Consider the following 21718-nt stretch of genomic DNA (forward strand, 5'->3'; position numbering starts at 1 on the left):
TCACAGAGATGCTGTAATGCATCTACCACTAGACTTCAGACAAGCCCAGTAACCAGTCCAGCAGCCTTAAAGGCCACAGATTCCTTGCTGCAAAGGCTGTGCTTCCAGCCAAACCTTCCAAATTAATTCTTTTCTCCCTTAGTAAAAATAAAGGGTGGTGAAAGGCTGCTCTTACTGAGGATCCCTGCTAAGTTATAACATACACGGATCATATTCATTTGCAGGCTGTTTTGAAAGAAGTACCACAGCTGAGGTCCTACTTCTTCCCAAGCTTTGGTCAACAGTCTGAGGCGTTCAAGTTCCTCAAAAGTGGAGTTTGCCTAAGGAATAAAACAGTAGAAAAGAGTGTTGGAAAGCTAAGGAGATAAACTAACAGAATTTATGATCCAGCCATTCAGTGACAGTGAAACCTGTAACTTAGAAATGTTGCAATTTTTACCTTCAATACTTAATAAACTTGTTAAAATAGCAATAATGTTAATAATCCTCAGAAGAAGAATTTGCAAAATCCAACTGGAATCACAGTCACTTAGGATACATTTCTGTTGTATATGTAATGGAAAAAACAAGTGCACATTAACCGCAGTTAACTTCTATTCCTTTAAATAGTCAGGTTTTAGGTAGAATGATTTCTTCCTCCCTTTTCCCCTTGACTATTTCTCTCCATTAAGAACTAAAAAGAAAGATGATCATGTGGATAGATGAATAAATGGGAGGCAGTTGGAGAAGACAGATACTCTTACAGTTAAGATATTAGTTAAGATTTGAAATGTTGGGCTGCTGTAAATCTGATGTTTTCATGTGTGAGCTACGAGCAGCAGTTCTTCTGTGGCTTACACAGATGTTGAGAGTAAGTGAATTGCTGGTTATGAGGTGGCCAAAACCTAAGTCATATGCGACCTTGATTTAACTGCTCAGATTCATTTCGCCCAACTTCAGGCACTTAGCTGAAGAGTCCAGGCTCCATCCTGTTTTCGTGAAGTGAAAGTTATTTATCATTTCAACATATATAATACTAAACCATGATGTTGCTATTGGTTTGTAATCTCTCAGTGTTAGGTCTCAATGAGTCTATGCAAGCCTCGTAGCTGCTCTATTTAAATATTTACTGGCACTGATGTTCCTACATCTGTAAAATATATAAAAACATTACTATTTTTGCTAGTGTAAATGTGGAATCATGTCAACAAAAGGCTACCTGAGCTGGAAAAAGCATGTAGTGTGGACCAAGATGGGATGAATCAGTGAAGATCCATCTCCTTTTTTTTTAAACAAAGAGTAACTGTCCCTCCTCTGATGACCATCAGAACAAATGGAGTTCCAAGAAGAAAATCTGATTAGGTTGAGGTAGCTGGGTCACTGTTTTTCATAAGATGTTTCTCAGAATGCAATTTTTTAGAAATATCTATTTTTGTATTTCAGAACTTCTTACATTTTTTAGGATTTGCCGTACAGAAGGTGAATCAGGAGCAAAGAGAATTTTTCCCATCAGCAGGGGCTTCACAGCACTCCAGGCTATTTTGGTTAAAGGGTTTGATTCCAAGTTCTGGATCAATGCATTACAAAAGGGTGCTAAAGACAGAAAGAAAGACAGTCTTCATGAAACCCTACTCAAATCCTATCATACATAACATCCTGCAGGGCTTTTTACTGGCAATATGGACAGTTTAAAGCATTTTGAATCTGAATGGGTTAAGCACATTCTGCAATGTAGAAGTACAACATCTGAATAAATGGAAAAGACTACTAAGTAGATATTGCAGTTGTAAAGTAGACACCACGGAAACTGGAAGAGAAACAAATAAATTTAACCATTTGATAGTTGCTGTTATTTATAAGGTATTTCAAATGGAAAGAAACTAGACAGCTCAGATCTCACTGAACAATTCTGAGCTCTAATTGCTTTTCTCCTAATGACTTAGGTCCTTTGTATTGTAGTTGATACTGATACGAACCTATTTTTTCTCCTATTAGTGGTTAGTTCTTACACAGTATAAACTATTGGACTGGAGATCCAGCAGGTTTAGATGTTGAATTCCAAAACAGTTCAGAACTAGATCCTGCAATAATTTAGAACTGAACATTTTAATGTAAACATTTCTATCTTACTCCTGCACTATGAAGTAATTAGCTTACTTGGATAGCATTCAACTATTTTGTTCCCTGGCTGGGAACTTTTACAGGTCTTTTGAAGGTTCAGATGTAAGTAGAGCCAAGTTTTAACATGAACAGTGAAAGGTAGGAATCTCTACAGGCAAAATGCTCACCTGTACTTCGTAACCATACAACCATATCTATAATAGCAGAAGGGACACAGAAATGTACTGCCAGCTATAATATGGGTGTTAGTACAGAAAAAAATTGCTGGTGGTCTCAACGTAGAGAAAAACTAAATAGCAAACAGAAGGGGACATAATAAAAAGATAAAATAACAAATGGTAGAAAAGATAAAATGGGTTCCTCTTTGCATTCTCTCCTATTAATATAGCAAGAAGATAAGAGAGGAAATCAAAGCAAAAAACTCGTAAATTGAAATATTTTCTATGTAAGATTTAATTATGCTGTAGAACATTACTGCTACAAAATATATGTACTTTTATGCAGGAAGAGAACAGCTGCCATGTATCAAATTGAGTATTATCTAAAAGGAGAGATTTTAAAATTCCTGTGCTCCAGGACATCAATCAAGTTGAGAGACTTTAAAAAAATTATCTTGGAGAAAAGCAATTCCAGAATGCAGAACTGTATTTTCCTGAACCTTCTTCAGAGGCATCTAGTTCTTCCTGATATCAGTAGCATATATTAGAAGATAAGACAGAGGGACTGTCTTAATTATGATGATGACGATGTTTATGCCTTCATATTGAAAGCAAATGCATATTTCTGGCAGTTCTCAATTCCTGGGCTTCCCTGCTTCCAGCTATGAAATAAGTATGAAGTAAAACCATTTCACCTGTCTCTAATTTCCTGAATCAACTGTTTAAAAATGTTATTTTATAAATGCAACAGTGGTATTCTAACATAAGTGCACCTGTCTACAGTCTCTGTAATGGTTCAGTGAAAAAACTTACTGGTTGTATTATCATAAAGATAACTGGATTTCTTCTTTGTTGACTCAATCCCCAGGAAAGCTTTGTAGTTATTATCTTCATACCAGTTGAAGGAAAGCACTCTGGATCCACCTCCTTCTGGGTAGCCACAGAAAAGATCAGAGAGGGAACTCACGAGGTGGCCTAAGGATTCTGGCCTTCTGTCTTGTACAAATGGTTGCAGAACCATCAAAAGGTCCTGAACGCTTGGCTTCCTGGCTAGCTGCAGTAAGACAAGACTTTATTAATTGCAGCCCTCAAAGGAGGTAAGTATCTGGTGAGGTCTCAGCTGTGCCCAGACTGGTAAAGTCTGGATGCAGTCAGAACCTCATCCTTTTATCTCCTCTGTCCTGGTCACACGTACCATTTTCAGTTCTTGTTCTCTTGTGTCTTTTCTGAAGAAAAGAATATGCTTCATATTTGCCAAAGCTTATGTCTACATTTATTTTGTAATGAAAGAAGAATGACTTTCTAAGGAATCAGCTCTTCCCAAACAAGTCTATTTTCTTTCTGATAAAGCAGGTAACTGGAATATAATTAGAACAGAGGAAAAGGAGAACTATGCACTACGCAGAAAAGTGATGCCATCTATTATTGGAGCACTTACCTTTTGCACTGCCTGGGAGACATTAGACAGCACTCTCCCCCAGGCCTTCAGATCAGCACCTGGTGAGTTTCTGTCCAACACAGTGGGAAGCTGTGAAGAGATCAGAAATACAGATGAGTTTTGTATAGTTTCTACATGACAACAGCTATTACAGTGAGAGAAGAAAATCCAAACGGCATCTCTTTAGCTCAAATACTTTGAGTTATTTGGAACAGTGAGTCTTGTAAGCCTGTCTTGTGGGGCCACAAATCCAGTAGCCATGTACAGACTCACACAGCAGCCTGTGTAAGTGTTCTTACTAATATGAGGCTGAAACAGTCACAGGGCACTGAAAATATGGGATTTGTTCTGCTTATCTAAGCCCACCATCCCAAAAGGTGCAAAAATGGAGGAGGAATGCAGGAACTGGGATTTCTGAGAAGCTGCTTCTCACAGACACTATTCTTCCAGTGAGATGTACAGGCTCTTGGTAACTTCTGAATTTAGCAAAGGTTGTGATACAGAAGCCCCCATTTGCCATGGGGGTAAATAACTGGTAGTACTTTACACTTGAGAGATTTCCTGATTTTGGAGACAGTCTGGTCCTTGCTGTCCATCAGATCTGACAGAAACCATTACTGCTCCAGTCTCCTGCATACTGGCCAAATGGCCTTTCCAGCAGGAGTTAACACTTTAATTATCACTGGCTTCTTAAGAAACAGGTGACACCATGGCATGCCATGACATACCACTTTGCTTGCATCACTGCATCCTTCTTAGTCAACTGTCTAAAGAATCACATGTATGCTTGGAGTTAGTAGTCTTGAGGCTTTCTCAGACATCTACTTCTTCTGGTATTACAATAAAACATAAAGCTGGACTTTTAGATAGCTAGACTGCAATATGTATGAGATAACCCCCTAAAAAGACTTCCCCAAACCTGTGTAGCTATGCATCCTGCTGGCTCCCTGCCATTCCTTTCAGTCAGTAGGTGGTTAAGAAAGCAGAAGACAGCTGCACAGTGTAGGTGTCTGGCAGGGAATCACAAATGCAAGAGTTTTTATGGAATGCTTATGTTAGCATGTTCTGTTCTGTCATTTGCCTTCCTTCAGGCAGGAAGTATACACACAATGCTTCGAAAAACACTTTTCCTTTGTCCCCTAAGGGGAACCAGTCTCTGCAAAGATTATACGGGATTCTTGGAGCACTTGCCTTAACCTGGCTTTTTTGAAAATGCGAGCAACAGGAATTGTAAACAATCTGAAGCAAACCAGAGAAAAGCCAATGAAGATTTATTCTGCGTATGTAACTGAGTGTAAATCTACATATTGTTTGATTACATATCAAGTGCATGTGGCAATACTGATCATAGCAGCTGTTTCAGCAACATCTGTCTATGCTTAGTGAAGAACTGCTTATCTCCACCCAAAATTGCAATAAGGTATTAAAGAATTTTATTTTCATTTATTTGTAAGGTTTAAAGAACTTCAAACGAAGCTTAAACAGCCAGGTTCAAGAACAGCAACGCTCCAGAAAGAGGCTCATTTTCCTTGCTGCAGCTGAACCAGCCAGACTGTAAAGGAAGGGTCTTATTCTTCTGTCTCTTCTTTGCTATCAAAAATGTGGGTTGGTTTAATTTCTGGCAAAAACCCCTAAAGGGTGTAAATGAGCACATGAAGGATTTGAGTGTATGTTTATGCACATACATGCCTGAATATGTTGATCACAAATTCAACAAGGAACATTGATTTCAAAGTGGTAGAGAAGCACATTGCAAAAATAACTGTGGCAAGGAGTGCTTACGCACAGTCTACCTTTTGGTTTAACAGGAGTAACTGAGATGGATTTTGATTTAAAAGGGGGACTTCTGCCGTGGAAAAAACCAGAAATATATTATTTAGCAACTATAGTGATGGGAGTATGAGAAAGCTTCTACCAACTTGAGGTCTCATGGTGCTAGGCATCATGAAAAGGTAATTCCTCTTCTCCACAGCTGGGTGCACATTAAAACCCACCGGGAATCAGGCTACAGATACCCTTCCAACACACAGACTTCCAATACTCAAGGGAAGTCTTGGCAGACATATCTTGTAGTAACAGACCAGACTGTAAGCCTGCATCTGAACACCCAGTCTTTTGTAACTCCAGATTTTGGTTTCAGTTTATGTTCATATATCCCATGTGAGTCTATTTTTGTTTAAACACAGACAACTGCTTCAGCAAATCTCATTTTTCCATTTTATTTGATATGGCAGCAAAATCATGATATGTTAGCACCTTAATTGTACAGTTGGGCAGTGCAGTGTGCATATTCATATGAAGTCCTTAAATGCCTAAAACCTATCTTAGAAGTACTGTAGCATTGATTCGCTGCTACTTTCAGCAAGTATCAGATATATGAAAATATCCAAGTATATTTTTAGAAATGGAAAACAGCAGCTTTCAAAAGCTGACCACAGATTCTTATCAGGATTGGCAAAATCACATGGGCACAATGAGTGACTGTCAATGCTACAATAGTCAAACAGTAATTTGGCTGGTGAGTCAATTAAAGCTTCTGGCATCCTCTGTTCCCAGTTCTAAGCAACTCAAAGCTGAATAAAATCCATGTTAAATTAATCATAATGTTACTTTGCTGTGGCAGAAAAGTCCAACAATACCTTCTATGTAACTTTAGCAGCTGCTCATGTATCCTGCCTGCTGTATACAGCAAACTGCCAATGTGATAGTCTCATGACATTAAGTTACAAGGTGAAAACCAGCAAATTAAATTCATTGTTGAAAAATGCAAAGTCATGATCATGGGGAAAACAAACATGAAAGACAGTGACGGCCTCTAAGTTTGCTATCATGAGGAAAGAGAGCTTGGAGTCTTTATGAATAGTTCTCTGAAAGCAACGGCTCAGTGTGCAGAACACAAATGGAGCATTAGAAAAATACTAGAAAAAGAACAGAGAGCGAAAGCAAAAAAACCCCCAGTATGCCATTCTCTATATATAAACATATATATTCATATTATTACTGTAAAATATATAATAAAACATAAATAACAAATAAATATGTATATAAAATGGCATATCTCCATACTGAACCAAGGTTACAGTTGTGGTTAATTTATGGCAAGAAAGTCACAGTAGAAACAGGAACAGTGCAAAGAAGGGCAATGAAAATGGACAGAGGTAAGGAAAAGCTTCTATAGAAAGAGTGATGAAAGCCAGTACAACTTGTTTGGATTGTTTTTTTTTAAAAAAAGGCTCATTCAGCTATCGCAACTCAAGCTGCATCATGGCTTTGACTTCATCATAAAATTCTGTCATGCTGGATGGAGCAAAGACAAGATGGGCTGTATGGGGTATTTTCAGAACTCTCAGCAAGGTCTCTGTAGGTCTTGCCACACGCTGTTTTGCTACACAGACTGGAAAGACCAGATAGTAGTTCTGTTGTACTATGAATTTCATCTGTTTCATCCCAAAGCATACTCAGAACTGTCTAGTGTTCTGCTGATGGTAGGTTAACGATCGCTCATCCATATATCCCTGTATATTTGCAGGGGTAAATAAACAAAGACCACTTGGAACATTGGTGATGTATTACAAAGAAAATTCTTGAAGGGCAATGAAATATCAGCCAAAAAAATGACAACATAAGGCAGGATGATTGTGTTAATACTTACCAGCTGAAATAGCTTAAAGAAATCAACATTTGCATACAAAGCATCTTCTACTCTCTGTAGGCTTTCCTGGGACAAAGCACACATGGCCTTGTGCACAGAAGGGAGACCTCTTCGGCTGCTGAAGATAATAAAGTGGTCCAGGAGCATCTGACTGCAAGCAATGTCCTTCAGAGTCAAGCTAGGGACACCGTAGGCAAACTGCAACCAAAAACAATGTTTCATTTACTGTTGTGGAACCTGCATAATGCCCAGGAACAATTAAATATTTCTCAGAAGTGGACACCTTGATATCAGCTTGGCTAATATTTTCATGAATGGCAGAAGGATGTGGTCAACTGAAGCATCAGCTGTTGAACCATCTTCACTTGATGTTACACTGTATCACCTTGCCTTCAGTCACGTTCTTCCTTTTCTGATTAGTGATTCTTCCTTTCATTGCAAAAGTTCTTGTGAGTCTTCTTCCCTTTCCCTCTGTCATCTAAGCACACCTGATGCCATGCCACCCATCCTTGTGGTTAAGGAGGGATAGCTACGGCTTGCTTGAAAGTATTTCCCCAGGACCGACCGACTGTGGCACATCACACTACCTTTTGTATTTAGGCTAGTTATATTTTTGCTGTCAGTTGCTCTAAGAGGAAAAGGCCAGTTCCACTGATTCTCAAGCTTGATTTCCCTCAGTATTTTATTTCAGTTATGATTATTCCACCCCAATGCTTTCCCACAGGCATTATTCATTGTAACTGTGCACAGGCATACAGCCAGCCTTTACAAAGCCATTTCACATTACCCCACACCCATCCACTGATTACCACTTCTAATATAAACATGGAACAGAAAAAAACTATTATCTCTAGTGTTCAATCACTGGGAAAAGATTAGTTTATAGTTAAACCAATGTAAGTGCAGAATAACTTCATAGAAATCAGTAGATTTATCTGGGATTTACATTGTTGTAATAGAACACTCTTGGTAGTCTATGATTCAGTTCTACTTGCTTTATAATGGACAGAATACATAGCAATATAATAAGAAGTAGCACTGGAAATTGCTTATAAGCTAATGTTCCTATCCTTTGTCCATCTCCTTTCACAGTACAAATTGTAAGGAAAAAAGCTCACAACACTGACGACTGTAAATGCCTACTGTGTTTGAGACGAACACAGACAAACAAGAACTATGCACTGACACAATATCATTAGGCTAAATGAATTTAATAAACTGCATTGAAAAAGAAATCGTCAAAATCTGTACAAAATACACCTTTCTTTAGAAAAATCATCTGCTGAGCATTCCAGTCTTTAAGACATTTGGATCAAAAGAAACACACCACACCTATACCAGGTCAGATATAGCTGCACATTTATTTCCCATCTAAGCAAATAACAAGGCCATCTAAAAGATTCTGAACATTATCAAAACTTTATATCTGCAAATCTCCTATAGTTAGCAGCTGAGACTTGTTTGGTGGTGTCTGTAAAGAGAAATATTTAAAAAACCAGAGGAATGAGAAAAAACTTAACTCAGTTGCTCTGGAAAGTGGATTCAAGCTTGAGGAGTTATTCATTAAGTGCTTCAGATGTCAGAAGCTACCAACAAAACTGTAAGTGTGGCTGTGGAAAGTCAGCATCCAGAATAGGAAAGGCAGGGGAAGAGAGGTCTAGTACAACACTGTATTTTGTCTACCATGACTGCCCTGAGTTTCAGCTTATGGAGCTGCAACTGACAAAAAAAAGCACCTGAATTATGCACAGATTGTGTGTTGAAATAATGATACAAAAAAAGGGACATGAATTTCTAATCAAAGTATCTGAGAGGTACTGTCACTATCATCACTACAGCTGTACCTATATAAAGGCATTGTTAACACAAGTCGGACAGTGTTGAGAGAGGCAGAATGCAAAAGAGGAAATGCAACTGACAGATACAGTCTGGCTTGCAAAAAAACTCCAAAACCAAACACGCCCACCCTCCCTCAAACTGGAACATTTGAATTGGATTTAACTGACTTGATGTCAGTGAAATAACTTGCTTATTTGTTCAAACTTATGTCCTGGGGATGTGTGTGAAAAGAACAGCATTTTTTTACCATATATGCCTGATCTGGCATGGTCCTCATCATCCAGTGTGAACTGCAATGAAACTGAGCTGCACAGGGAGGCAGCCTGGGAACCTTGTTTTGACTTGTGAAATGAGGAAACTGTGACATTAACATCATTGAGAAGGATTAAACACAGAAAAAAAAAAAAGAGAGGTTATTTACAAACTGTAACTGCATTTCAAGAATGTTCATGAACAGATGGGATTAGAAAAACATCAAACCTCCGCCCTTCCAATTTTTCCGGTAGGGTGGGCTGTTGCCAATCTTTCCTGAACTTCTTATTGTGTCTCAACATCAGTCTCTTACCCTTATCTCAGAATGACTCAAAAAACCAGAGGAAAACTTCAATACTTTCTTTTTTAATCAATGTGTCACTGTTTGGCCAAAGCTGGCAAGATGAAGTCCAAATTATTTTTTCAGCTAGCTAGCTGTTTGATCAGGTTTAGCTTTCAGCTCTGTGTGTCATTTCCTGCCCTCCCAGGCGGCTCAGACCTAGATCTGCAGCCAGCTGTTGGCAACAGTCAGGCTCCTGTAAACAAGTTGCTTTCAGGTTGATCAGCTCTGTGCCATCAGAGCCAGAGAGAGAGGGTGCTAAGCGATATGCAAGCAGAGGGTAGAGCAGCATGAAGAACTAGAGATGAACTACCATGGTTGAGGCTTAAGACAACCAGATCTAGGTTCTAGTCACGGCTCTGCAATTTCTACCTCAGCCAACCATTAAGTCCAGCCTGAGTAACTTGCTCATCAAGAAGGTCTATAGGAATTAAGCGATTTATCTCCCATAGGAGATCAAGTGTTCAATTCCTATTGAAAATAATTCTCTTGTGGTCTTTTGAAAATTACAGGATTGGGTTTTCTGCATAGTTTGCTCTTGGAAGAAGTATTCACAGCACTTTCTTTCCTCATACCTGTAAATCAGCTCTTGCGAGATGATCTTGTATCTCTGTGATTACTGCTAAAAAGAAAACTTTATGGAGGACAGCCAAATGGTATTTAACACCAGGTCTCCTCCAGCTTCCTAACTGATGTGCAGATTTCTTTAATTTCCAGCATAAAGAGAACTACATCTCTTTCTATATCAGTGCAGAAAATACAGGTGAAAGACAACATGTTCCAGCAGGTTTCAATCATACTTTCAGTGTTGGTGTTGAAAACTTCAGTCCTGCATACACTGGCAGGCAGAGTTTTTAACAGAAAATGAATGAATGCCACTGGGGAGCTGATAGGGACTAACAGCAGCACACAGTTCTCCTGGCACAGCAGACCTCTGTTGAAGAAGAGGTTAGGGATGAAAAAACAGCAGGATATCTGTATATATTCTTGTCAGGAGCAGCAAGGAAGCAAATTTTCACCATCTAGCTGATATAGAGGTGTAAAAGTAAGTAGGATGTATCAATTGACACTGGCTTTGGTATGGTCTTGTGGTATTGCTTCATGACAAAGTGAGAAGAGGGGAGGGCTTCTCCTGGTACTAATCAAGAATACAGCACATAAGTAATCTGGCTACTAGTCACATCAGCTAGAACCTGCGGTGCACAAAAGGAACGGCATGCAAGTTCATTAATGCCCTCCCTCTTTCTGGCCACACACAGTTCCAGCATTTGTGTTTTATGTGGCAGTGAAAGAGGAATTGTGTCTTTCAGCCTCAATTATTCACTTGCTTCCACCCACACTAACGCACTGTAGAAATTGTTTCAGACTTCTAATTCAGCAACATTCATTCATTAATACAGCATTCCTCGCAGAGCTCCCAGCCACCAGTACACGCAGAGGCAAAGACAGCCTGAACTTGGTCAAACACAGTCCCCTGTTTAGCTGCTTCAGGAGGGATTTGACGTGCAGTTTTCACTCTGAATTTTCTGAGCAGATCTGTTATTCAATCAGAATCTAAGAATGTGGGTCTGCTTCTCCACTCCCACCTATTAATGTGAGACAATGCCATAAAGCCACCATATTACTCTGCTGACATCGGGGCACAGAATTTAAATGTTAAATTAAGAACCTCAAATAATTCTCTGCTGCTATTCATCAGGACTGCTGTCTCAAATTTAGTCATCAGGACAGATGCATTGCTTGGCAGTATTGTTTCCTGATGCTCATTATTTGGGAGAAACAACAGCATCGAACCAAATATCTATATTTAATGCATATTCAAAATGTTTTTTAAAGACAAAACAAACACCTTTTCCTCTAGATTCACAAAAAACAACGGGAGAGGTTGTACAAACAACCTATAAGGCAGCAGGTATTCTGGGCACAAGGCCCTCACTGAGGCTACTTTGCATATACAACTCAAGAGATTGCATTCCACACAGGTAACAGATTGTAGCTGTTATACTCTACCCACCTGTTCAGGGCGCACTTGAGCATTAATAAGCTGGAAAACAACAATGTCTGGGAGGCCAGCATCTTCCAGCAAGAAGGAAGTGAGAGTCTCCCCATCTTTCAAAATGTCTAGAATTCGTATTCCTCTTCCTGGATGAAGAAAGGAGTGCAGATATCAGTGAGATACCAAACAAGGAAAGTTAAAGAACAACTCATACCCTGGCTTAAACCTGCAAAAAGTATGTGCTTCGGCTCATACACTTAGTAGTGACTAATGGGGTCCAAAACTATTCTTGAAATTCAAAATAATTTTAATCCTTGGGGAATGATCATCAGAAAATGCTGAATGTTCTGACTATGCATATCTGATCTCTCAAAGCTGTTTCAGACTAGAACTTCAGCAATGGAAGTATTGAAAGCATCCCTTACTGCATTTGAAAGTCTCTGCCTTTTTTCTGAGGTAATGCTTTATTTTAAATGTTCAGATTCAAGTGTGCTACTGTTGTTAGTGCTCTTTCTTCTGGGGCTTGTGTAAATAACTTTAGCCAACCCTTTACATTTACACTAATTTATCACTTGCTGTTGATTAATCTTAGCTAGTTACTCTTATTCTACAGTTTTGCAAAAATGGCCCCTTGAAAATCTTTCATGAGAAAAACTCATTTTCCCTAGAGAAGCATAAATTGCTTGCAGTTTAATAGTCATATTAAACTAGATTACCAACTATTAAACTAAAAACTTGCAAACCTTCAGAAAAACCAATGAGGCTACCCACTGTTAAATTATACATGCGAGGCCACCAAATTTTGCTAATCTCATCTATAACAATATTCAAAATACTGCTGCTCTTAAAGTCAAACAGTGCCAATCTTTTTTAACTTGTCTCTGTTACAAATCAGCATCAGTGTGAATTCTGCCTCAGTATGCTCCAAGTGAAAGCTTGGAAAGTGAATGTTGCTCACGTCCATTGAATACTACAGCCTTTATTAAAGGTAGTTCACATAGCATCAACAGACTTAGGTAAAGAATGCTTGAAAAGCATTAGTTCTTCCAGTCTTTGGAACAGGCAATTGAAACAGACAGGAGAAGCATGTATCATACTGACATGGGGAATGTAGCTTTAGACATCTCCACATAAACATGCACAAATTTGCTGCTGAGTGTCTCCATTCTGTGAGTTAAAAGTAGAGTCTTATTGGAGTTTGACAATTAACTTCCACAATTCCATTTGCAATAAGCATATTCTGTCCTAGGGCTGCAGGGGCTGAGCAGAACTTCAATTGCTCCTCCATGTAATTATTCAAGCAGTAAACACTGAAAACAATAGTAGGGTTCTGTCCACCATATTCTCACTGATGGTCTTCCTGGCACTCAGGCATTGTGGAGGAGAAAGCATGCTAGGAACACATCTCATCAAATGTGTCAGTGCAAGGGGGGAATGGGACAAGGAAGGAGGACTCAAGAGGTGGATCCAGTTTAAGGAATCAGGAGAAGGAGCAAACTTAATTCTGACATTTGTTAATTTTTCATTGCTCAACTTTGCAGCTAGAACAATATTCTGTTAAGATTGTTACTTACAGGCAATAGTAGTAAGCTACACATACAGAGAACTTAAATAGTCAATTCTGCAGTACCTTTTTCTGTATGGAAAATGGTCACAATTCACATTTTTAGTTTAGCTCCAGAACCGACTTTGTTACTTTGTCTTATGAAACAGGAGATTTCAAACTTTTTTTTTTTTTTAAGTAAAACACATTTAAAAACCCCACAGATTCTGAAAGAGTATTAACATTATATTTCACAGGAGTGGGGAGGAATGTACTCTATTTTCCAACTGCTGAGTAAAGTTGATATGGGATGCAAAGACAACTTCCCAAACCATGGGGTGTGGTCCCTTAGCAATATGTTGCAAACTCATGGCTTGTCATGCTTTTCCTCACCTCTAAATAGGCAGGTTTGGTTTCCATAGCTGTGTACAAACCACAGCTCAGATTATACTCAAGTTCTTGTTGTTTGCATTCTGGGGCATTTTGACTGTCTCACTGTTATTTACAATGAGATAGTCCCTTTTTTACTTTTAGTTAGAAACCTCTGATGAGATAGTGGAGTATGTGTATCAGATGGTTTATACATATCTTATTAAACATATAGAGCGAGTATTTGATTTTAATAAGAATATTATTCCAGTGATGCTTTCTTACTGCTTCTGCCTCTACTGTAATAATAATTAATGAAATCTCTTCATCCACATGTTTTACTTTGGGTGGTGAGATATACAAGTTTTTGTGTTTTGAGTTTTGTCTACTGTTATTTAAGGAAGATGGTTGTAGAATGGAGCTGAATGACTCTCTCCTTTCTCTCAAATGAAAGGTGTTTGTTACAACAAACTGGACAAGTTTTAACTTACCCTCTCTAATAGTAAGCAGAGTAACAGCTACATGTGAAATACATTATAATGTTGACAGTCTCCAGAGTAATTACTAGTCAGCTCTCAGAAGAAAAAAATCAATAGCCTAAAGGATATAGACAAAACAATTACCTGCAATTCTTTCAGGATTAGTTCTCATTGTTTCCATAAACTGAGTCATAATGATCAGCTCTTCCCAGATTCTGCCAAGGTCATGGATTTCAGGGGCTTCCAGTAAGAGTTCCTGAGCATCTTTATATACTCTTGCAAGGCTGAAAGAAGAAATAGTGAACTAACAATAATTTAAGACTGATGACTCTTAAGAACCTTTCACATAAAGAAAGGTGAAGTTGACTTTCTCTGTGTTACAGATGAGGAAAAAATAAATTATTTTGTCCTCAGTCTTGAAACTCAAAGCCCGGTTTTGTGATGACAACAGAGTAGTTGTGGTGTGGGATTCAGTTAGATTTGGAAGTCGACAGAAGGTTTAAGAGGGCTACTGGTGTTGCAAAAGGTTGGCCTCTCATACACTTTCTTCATTAGCCATACTGATCTTGCTGGGGAGACAGGACCTTCCCTAGACAGCATTCATCTCACAGCTATGATGCAAATCTACTCTGGTTCTTGCCCAGGCTCAGCTCCAGCAGCTGGATGGGGCACTCTGGGCACATGCAGCCCTGCTCAGCCAGGTAAGTGACATGGAATCATCCAGACAGAGAATCCTCCTCCCTCTCCCAGCTCAGTCCCCACCAATATAAGGGTAGCTTTTAGGTCCCTTCAAAACATTTCTTTTAGGAGAGGCAGAAAACAGGAGTGACAAACCATCACAGGCAGCTGTTCACCTACTGGTTCTGGGTTAGAACATACAGTCCAAGCAAGGATGCAATCAGGTCCTGTGTTTATAAACAAGTACGATAAAATTCTTATTAGCAGCAGGGGATGCCATTACATTTCTTTAACGGTGTTATGTTTTTCCATACATGGAATGGTATATCTCAGTCCTCATGACTTATTTTAGCTTACAGGAAACAGCAAACAGGAAGGACTAAATTCTTTCAGAAAACACAATGTATTTGCTTCCTCTGTAATGCACTGAATTTACTCTGACTCACAAAGGGACAGTTTGCTCTGTAATAAGCAACCTAGAAAAGCCAGAATGTATAGAAAACAGAACCCTCTAGCTTCACTGTGTGGTTGACTGTACCCCACAAAAACAGTCCAGCTAACTATTTTAAATCCTGTTCACTAGGAACAAAAGGTCAAATGCTAAGTTAACTCCAAGCTACGGACTATCATGCAACTGGAGCTTTAATGGCCTTGACATTGTTAGGTCATGAATTTTCATCATTGCACGCTCCAGAGTGGACTATTTGCAAAGGGAGATTTGGAGGGTTTTTTTATAGCTATTCTAAGAGGTTTTTACTCTAAGGGTCTTTGCTATGCTGTCTTTCATGACTCAGCTGTAACAAACAACGCAATGAAGCATTCCCACAGCTCTTTTTCACTAACAGTCTGGAAATCTCCCATCCTTCTATTTGGTTAATAAGCTTAGTATCTGAAGGTTACTGTGCTGATTACAAGTCTCACAAATATATAGCCAAAACAGGTGCTACATAAGAAGTGGCAGTGCAGATCTTCCTTTGCTGCTACTTCATCAGAGCTCTCATTCAGAGGGGACAACTCAAGAAATGAGAAAAGAAAGCTTAGAGGTTTCATACTGTTATATCAATAAGATTTGTCCCGAGACATTCACTAAGTAGTAGGCAATAGAAAGGATACATTTTATTAAGTGAACACGTGTTCCCTAGGGACTAGTACAACTGAACTCTTCCTCAAAAAGGCCCAAACCTATCATCATGAGCTCTGTTTCAACTTTGCTGACCATTGTTGGAATGAAACTGATGTGCTAGAACTGAAAATTTTTGTCTTCCAGTATTTGCACCCTGGTGTCGCCTTAAATGCTCACCTTTCCCTTTTCATTCACACCACAGAACAATTCTTTAAAATATCCCTCAGTGCACTGAGGGACCTTTCTAAGCAGGCTGAGGATACTCCATCCTTTTTCCTTGCATCATTCATGCCCATGAATGCTTAACAGGTGCCAAGAGCAGGCTATCAGCAGTTGCCTAGCAGGCCTGTATTACTGCAACGCAGTCTCACACATGCAGCTCTGCTTACATGGAATTGTTGTAGTTGGACACAACACCTGGACTCTCTCCATGGGTTGGGCTGCGGAAACAGGGGTTGTTCATGTTACAGAAGACGCCATGCAACCATGGCAGTGTTCCTGCAGATGGCATTGCCTTGTTTGGGAAGTGACCTAGAGTACGGAAACACAAAATATAAATGATTCGGTGTCTTTTCTAATGCAGCCTGTGTGAATCTAAATAGCATAATGGGTTGGCTTACTACAGAAGGAACGCGATGGAAATCATATACGTTTCTCTTTTACTAAGAAAAAAAACAGTCACTGATATAAGCAATATGACTGTTTTCAACTGAAACAAATTCTGAGCTAACTTTTTTTTAAATAAGTAGTGAGGCAGTACTTTCTCAGTAACAGAATTACAGAAATCTACAACTTGATAGAATCTTGGGCCCTCATGTAAGTCCAACCGCAAAGCATCTCACGGGAAAACTAGAGCTTTTTTTTTTTCCTCCTCACTGGTAATTCTTACAATATATGGCTATAAATAATCAAACTACTTGAAGCAAAGTCTGTTCTTTTGCCACTGGAGAATAATACTCGACAAACAGGTCCCAGTATCTCTGTCTGAGAACTTCTAGCCATTATCTACTACAAGTCAGAGCATAAAAACATCTTAAATGTTCTTACATTCATGTTGGCGATACAGTGGATTAGCTTTCCTCAGCCAGACAAGGGCAAGAAATAATGACAGAGGCCATACAAGCTCCACCAGAAAACGAAGCTGGAAAAGAAAAAAATCAATTCAAAATAAATTTTACAGATGAACCATGTATAGAGTCACTAAGTGACTAGAGGGCTGAGGCCCCTTCTCACAGCAGCAATGACCAGTGCAGCATGTGCCCACGGTTATCCCTTGCCTGTCTCACCATTTGGAAAGCACACCCAGAAACAGCAAGGATTTCATCAGAGCCCCATGAAGCATCACCATTAACTCAATGGCTTCTCCACCTCTTCAAAAGAAAGATTTAAGCGTCCTGACTGATGTAAAAAGAGGCGGCAGGTAATACTAAACTACCAGATATAAGTCTACATAGTTTTTATGCAAAGTGGATGACTCTGTAACAATACAGGAAAAAAGAATTAGATGCAAGAGAGAAAAAGTGTGGCGTTTTTTATCCACACTTTTGCAATGCTGGGCACATTAATAGACTGTCAGTGCACTGTGCTTACCCAACGATAAAAGACTTTAGCAGAAGCTTACATTCTTCGATCTTTACTTTTGCTTCTTTTTGTCATCATTCATTTCAACATTATTAATTTTCTAATACAGGTAGAAATATATACATTAAGATCAAACACCTTATTCAATAACATAGAAGACCCCATCAAAGACCACTTTATTGCCCAGATCTTTCAATACACTTAGAACAGTCACCAGCTTCCAGTCATTACAGAAAATCAAGAGCACTGCTTTACCACAGAGCAACATCCTGCCTGGTTTTCAGTCTGTTTCCTCAACTCCTGTGTTTCAGTTTGTTTTACTGCCTCTGTGTGTTTTGGCAGAAGTTTGAAAGTACAACCCTTTGATCCTGTGACACAGGCTTTGGGCTCTGAGGACCAGCTATGAGATTTTTGCATCCAGCCACGTGGCACTTTTTTCCCTCCTCCTGACAAGAGCCAGGACAAACTCTCTCCAGAACCGGGGCTGTAGCACATGCACAGGAAAGCCCTCCCTGCCTCCTTTCCTTTGCTCCCGCCTCCCCAAACAGGCACCAAATATGTAACAATAATGCATACAGCAGCAGACTCTGAGACAAGATGGGTCACATGTGAATGTTTTATTTCAAACTGAGCCATGCAGGGCAAAAGATACTCCACAGCATAATTAAGAACAGGTTTTTGGAGCTGCCCTGTTTTTTCCACTACAACTTTGTCTAATAGCTTTAGTTAAGCACAGCTTATGCTTACAGCAAACGGGTAGAAAGCTTTATACCAGGCAACTGTTTCCTATTTCACACTTTTTCTCTTAAGGCTTTCTTTTTTAAAATAGAACAACAACAACAAAAAAACCTACCACCACCTAGAAAGTTAGGCATGCCTGATATTTTTAAAGCCAGACAAAATCTCACCAGCAGCAAAGGGCAGATGACACAATTGTTAGAGAAGGAAACCTCCCATTATACAGCTCTTCTCCTTGACAGGTGTTGACCACAGCTCACAATAGTGTTACAGACCCTTCTCAGCAGGGGTCCACGAGGTCTGATTAACACCCATTGCCATCTATTTGATAAAATTTTTGGGACAAGCACTACACACCCATAAACTCAGAGGGGTAAGAACTGGGGAGACTCCTTGGTTGTCATCTTTGCTGCAGAGTTAATCTGGGTTATTGCTCAGATGTCGATTCTTACTTCATTCCCAAGAAATACAAAATCCTCAGGCTTGGATTCAGTAATTCCATTCTGTCTGATCTAACTAGTTTGGAAGGGATTGAAGGCTAAAGCACAAGGGAAGCTTTCTTTCAAGCTGGTACACAATGTGTCATGCGATAAGGATGGACCAAGTGCTGTTAGCCCTCTGATTCTTTTCTGTGATCCTTTTCCTGAGGACATACAGGTGTCTCAGAACTCACTAGAAGGATCAGAGAGCAGGCCACAAGTCTGCAGAACCACAAGATAAACAGCCAGAAATCCCAGCAACATGCACAGAGAAATGTAATATCCAGACAGAGCTATAATGGACCAAGCACAGCTTATACCACCATACAAATGTGACAAGCTTAAATTGGCTGTGGATCAACTCTGTAATGAAGTCTTTCCTCTTGTGAATTAGATTAGACTAAATGATGAACTTGAGTAGAAGATTGGATATGCCTCCATTTATGGTACTGCATAATGGTTAACAAAAAACAGGGTGATTTTCCCAAAACATATTTTATAGCTACTTTTGACATTATGGATTTTTGTTTTGGCTACCTTATTTCTTTGTGTGGACAAATAAGCAGGTGTATATACTTAGAAAAGGAAATTATTTTTACTGACTCTGTTGTAAAATGTTTTACTCTTCACAGTGGAGAAAATATTTTTCTGTTGTGGATTAAATCACTGTGCTTACAAGCTAGGAATGATCATCACAGTCGGGGGTCTCTGGCAACACCAGGAAACACCAAGTTAGCATTTTTGAAAATTCTATAGGAAAAAATAAACAAGAAAAAAGAATTCCTGAAATTCAAGCAGGCAACTTTGGGTCAAATATCTGAGCAGATTTGCCCAAATAAAACAGTATTTACACACTGAAAATACTGAAGAATTACATAAATATCCATTTGCTAAAAATTAAAAAACAGTGGCTTCCAATTCTCTCAGTATACACATTTGAAGATCCGAAAGACATGGATTTTCTGTTTGTTTGGGTTTTTTTCCCTGAACTTGAGAACCAAACTACTACAGCTCCTTGACAATCAGTAACTGAAGTCCAGCTTCAAAAAGAGGTCCTTATATTTGGTGTAATTTAGATCAAGTATGGACTTTCATACTGTCTTAAATCATGAGCTGGCAATGTTATATGCATCAGCTCTTGATGGCAATGTAGACTGTGAGATAAAGTCTGCTGGGAAGCTATGAAAGAAAGGATATTCAATTTGTCTATGAAGAAAATCAGATAATCCTTTGATCCTGGAAATTTTAGCACATGAAGCATTCCTAACAACTAAAATCAGGTCAGCATAGGTAAGCATTTAAACTCATACCATGGTTCAGTTTCACCCTATTGATCTCTGTTATTATGGCAAAATTGTTTGCATGACTGTTACAACCTCACAGATGCCCGAATGTACTTTATTATTTTTAGTTTGAAACAGGTACTCTATCTCTATAGGACCTTAAAGGGACTTCCTTTGCTTGGAAACCAGGCAAAGGGACTTCCTTTGCTGGACAGAAATAGTTGCAGTACCACAGATGACCAAGACCCTAGTTTGAGATTTTGTTTGACTAAGAAAATTTGGCGGGGGGTGGGGGGGGGAGAAAAAAGAGCAATAATGAAATAAGGTGGAAAGTAATAGATAAATTTGCTCTAAGGCAAAGTATCATAAGATCTAAGAGGATTTGAAAGGATTTAAAATACTTCTCTGATTTTCACTTATGTCATTCAGCCATATTAAAAAAAGATAAAATCTGTGTGAACCTTAGGGCCCTAACCGGATTCACATCTAAGAGCAGCACCGTGCGAGGAGCAAATCTAAAATTAGGAATCAAACATCCCTGAGCTGAATGGTGCCCACAATGCTTTCTAACACCAGATCTTTTTATGTGAAAATACAAAAATGTTACTACCCACAACTCTTCTCCTGGTACACAATACTATTTGTCAAAGAAAACCCAAATACAAGTACTCTATGTTTAGTCTGTAAAGAGCAGCTTTGCAAACTGCACCAGATCCAAGACAGCAGGCCGATACAAAGATCACATTTGATTCTTTGAAGAATTAATGATTTTTACATGCTAATAAATGTAGCAGTCACTTCATCCAGTGGAGTGCATGGTCCAAAGCTGAAATCCAAAGACTAATACTTTACCTTTTGTCTTTTCCGGAGGATCCAGTTCTTCCAGAGTAGAAGTCTGACTTGCCTAAAGAAGCTCATTCTGCATCAACACTTCTGGTTAACCTGTGGCAAAGAATGCATTGCCATTTCTCAGCTGACAGCTGAAATAGACCTCAGAGCAAAATAACAGCTTTCTGTTCTTATTTTAAGATTATGTTATCACAGAGATTGGTTCCTTTCATTGTCTGCACCATTTTATTTTGCACTTGATACGCTATCATACATGAAAAATTGTGGTTTTCCTTTGTTTGGAGGCTGTTTCCTATGACACATTTATCAGTGCCAAAAAGCAATAGAGTGGAAAAGCATCTTTTTCAAATGAAAAAAAGTCATTAACATTGAATCCATCTATTAACTTGGACTTGCAAGTAATGAAAGCAGTTAATTATTGCATCATTGATCAGATTAAATCTGTGCTTTCAAACTATTTTTTCCAAGAAAAGATGGATTTACAACTGGACATTAGTTTATATAAAACTGTTTAGTTATTATGATAAAGACAGAATTAGGTTTTCCATTCAGACACTATAAATGTATATTAACACAGCCTGGAATGGATTTTGTAAAGGCAAATCCATTTTGTTGCTATTTTATTAAAAAATACAGGATCTCATATTTTTATGATTTTAAATTCAGCAACTCCCACTACATTTTAGTAGGGATACAACAGAATTTAAACCATTGTATGCTCTGTTTTCTAGGTTCATGACTCATTTTAATCATTATGAATTTTTACCTTCAAAAGGAAAAAAAGAATTTGACATATAAATCTAAATACCAGATACAGGGAC

The 21718-nt window shown here is 38.8% G+C and overlaps 1 protein-coding gene across 1 annotated transcript in view; it reads right to left on the bottom strand.

Moving 5' to 3' along the window:
• The window catches only part of ABCA4 (ATP-binding cassette, sub-family A (ABC1), member 4), a 74221-nt gene extending 53255 nt beyond the window's left edge, over window positions 1-20966 (bottom strand). Inside the window, exons 1-10 of the mRNA XM_009586267.1 lie at window positions 20901-20966; window positions 17015-17108; window positions 16357-16498; window positions 14311-14450; window positions 11794-11921; window positions 7349-7546; window positions 3697-3786; window positions 3072-3312; window positions 1433-1572; window positions 204-320 (exon numbers count right to left, since the gene is read on the bottom strand). Coding sequence (XP_009584562.1) covers window positions 204-320; window positions 1433-1572; window positions 3072-3312; window positions 3697-3786; window positions 7349-7546; window positions 11794-11921; window positions 14311-14450; window positions 16357-16498; window positions 17015-17108; window positions 20901-20966 — 1356 coding nt within the window. The remainder of the gene's footprint in view (window positions 1-203; window positions 321-1432; window positions 1573-3071; window positions 3313-3696; window positions 3787-7348; window positions 7547-11793; window positions 11922-14310; window positions 14451-16356; window positions 16499-17014; window positions 17109-20900) is intronic.
• Window positions 20967-21718: the final 752 nt, after the last annotated feature.

The sequence above is a fragment of the Fulmarus glacialis genome, unplaced genomic scaffold (genome assembly GCF_000690835.1).
Source record: "Fulmarus glacialis isolate BGI_N327 unplaced genomic scaffold, ASM69083v1 scaffold44219, whole genome shotgun sequence".
Classification (NCBI taxonomy): Eukaryota; Metazoa; Chordata; class Aves; order Procellariiformes; family Procellariidae; genus Fulmarus; species Fulmarus glacialis.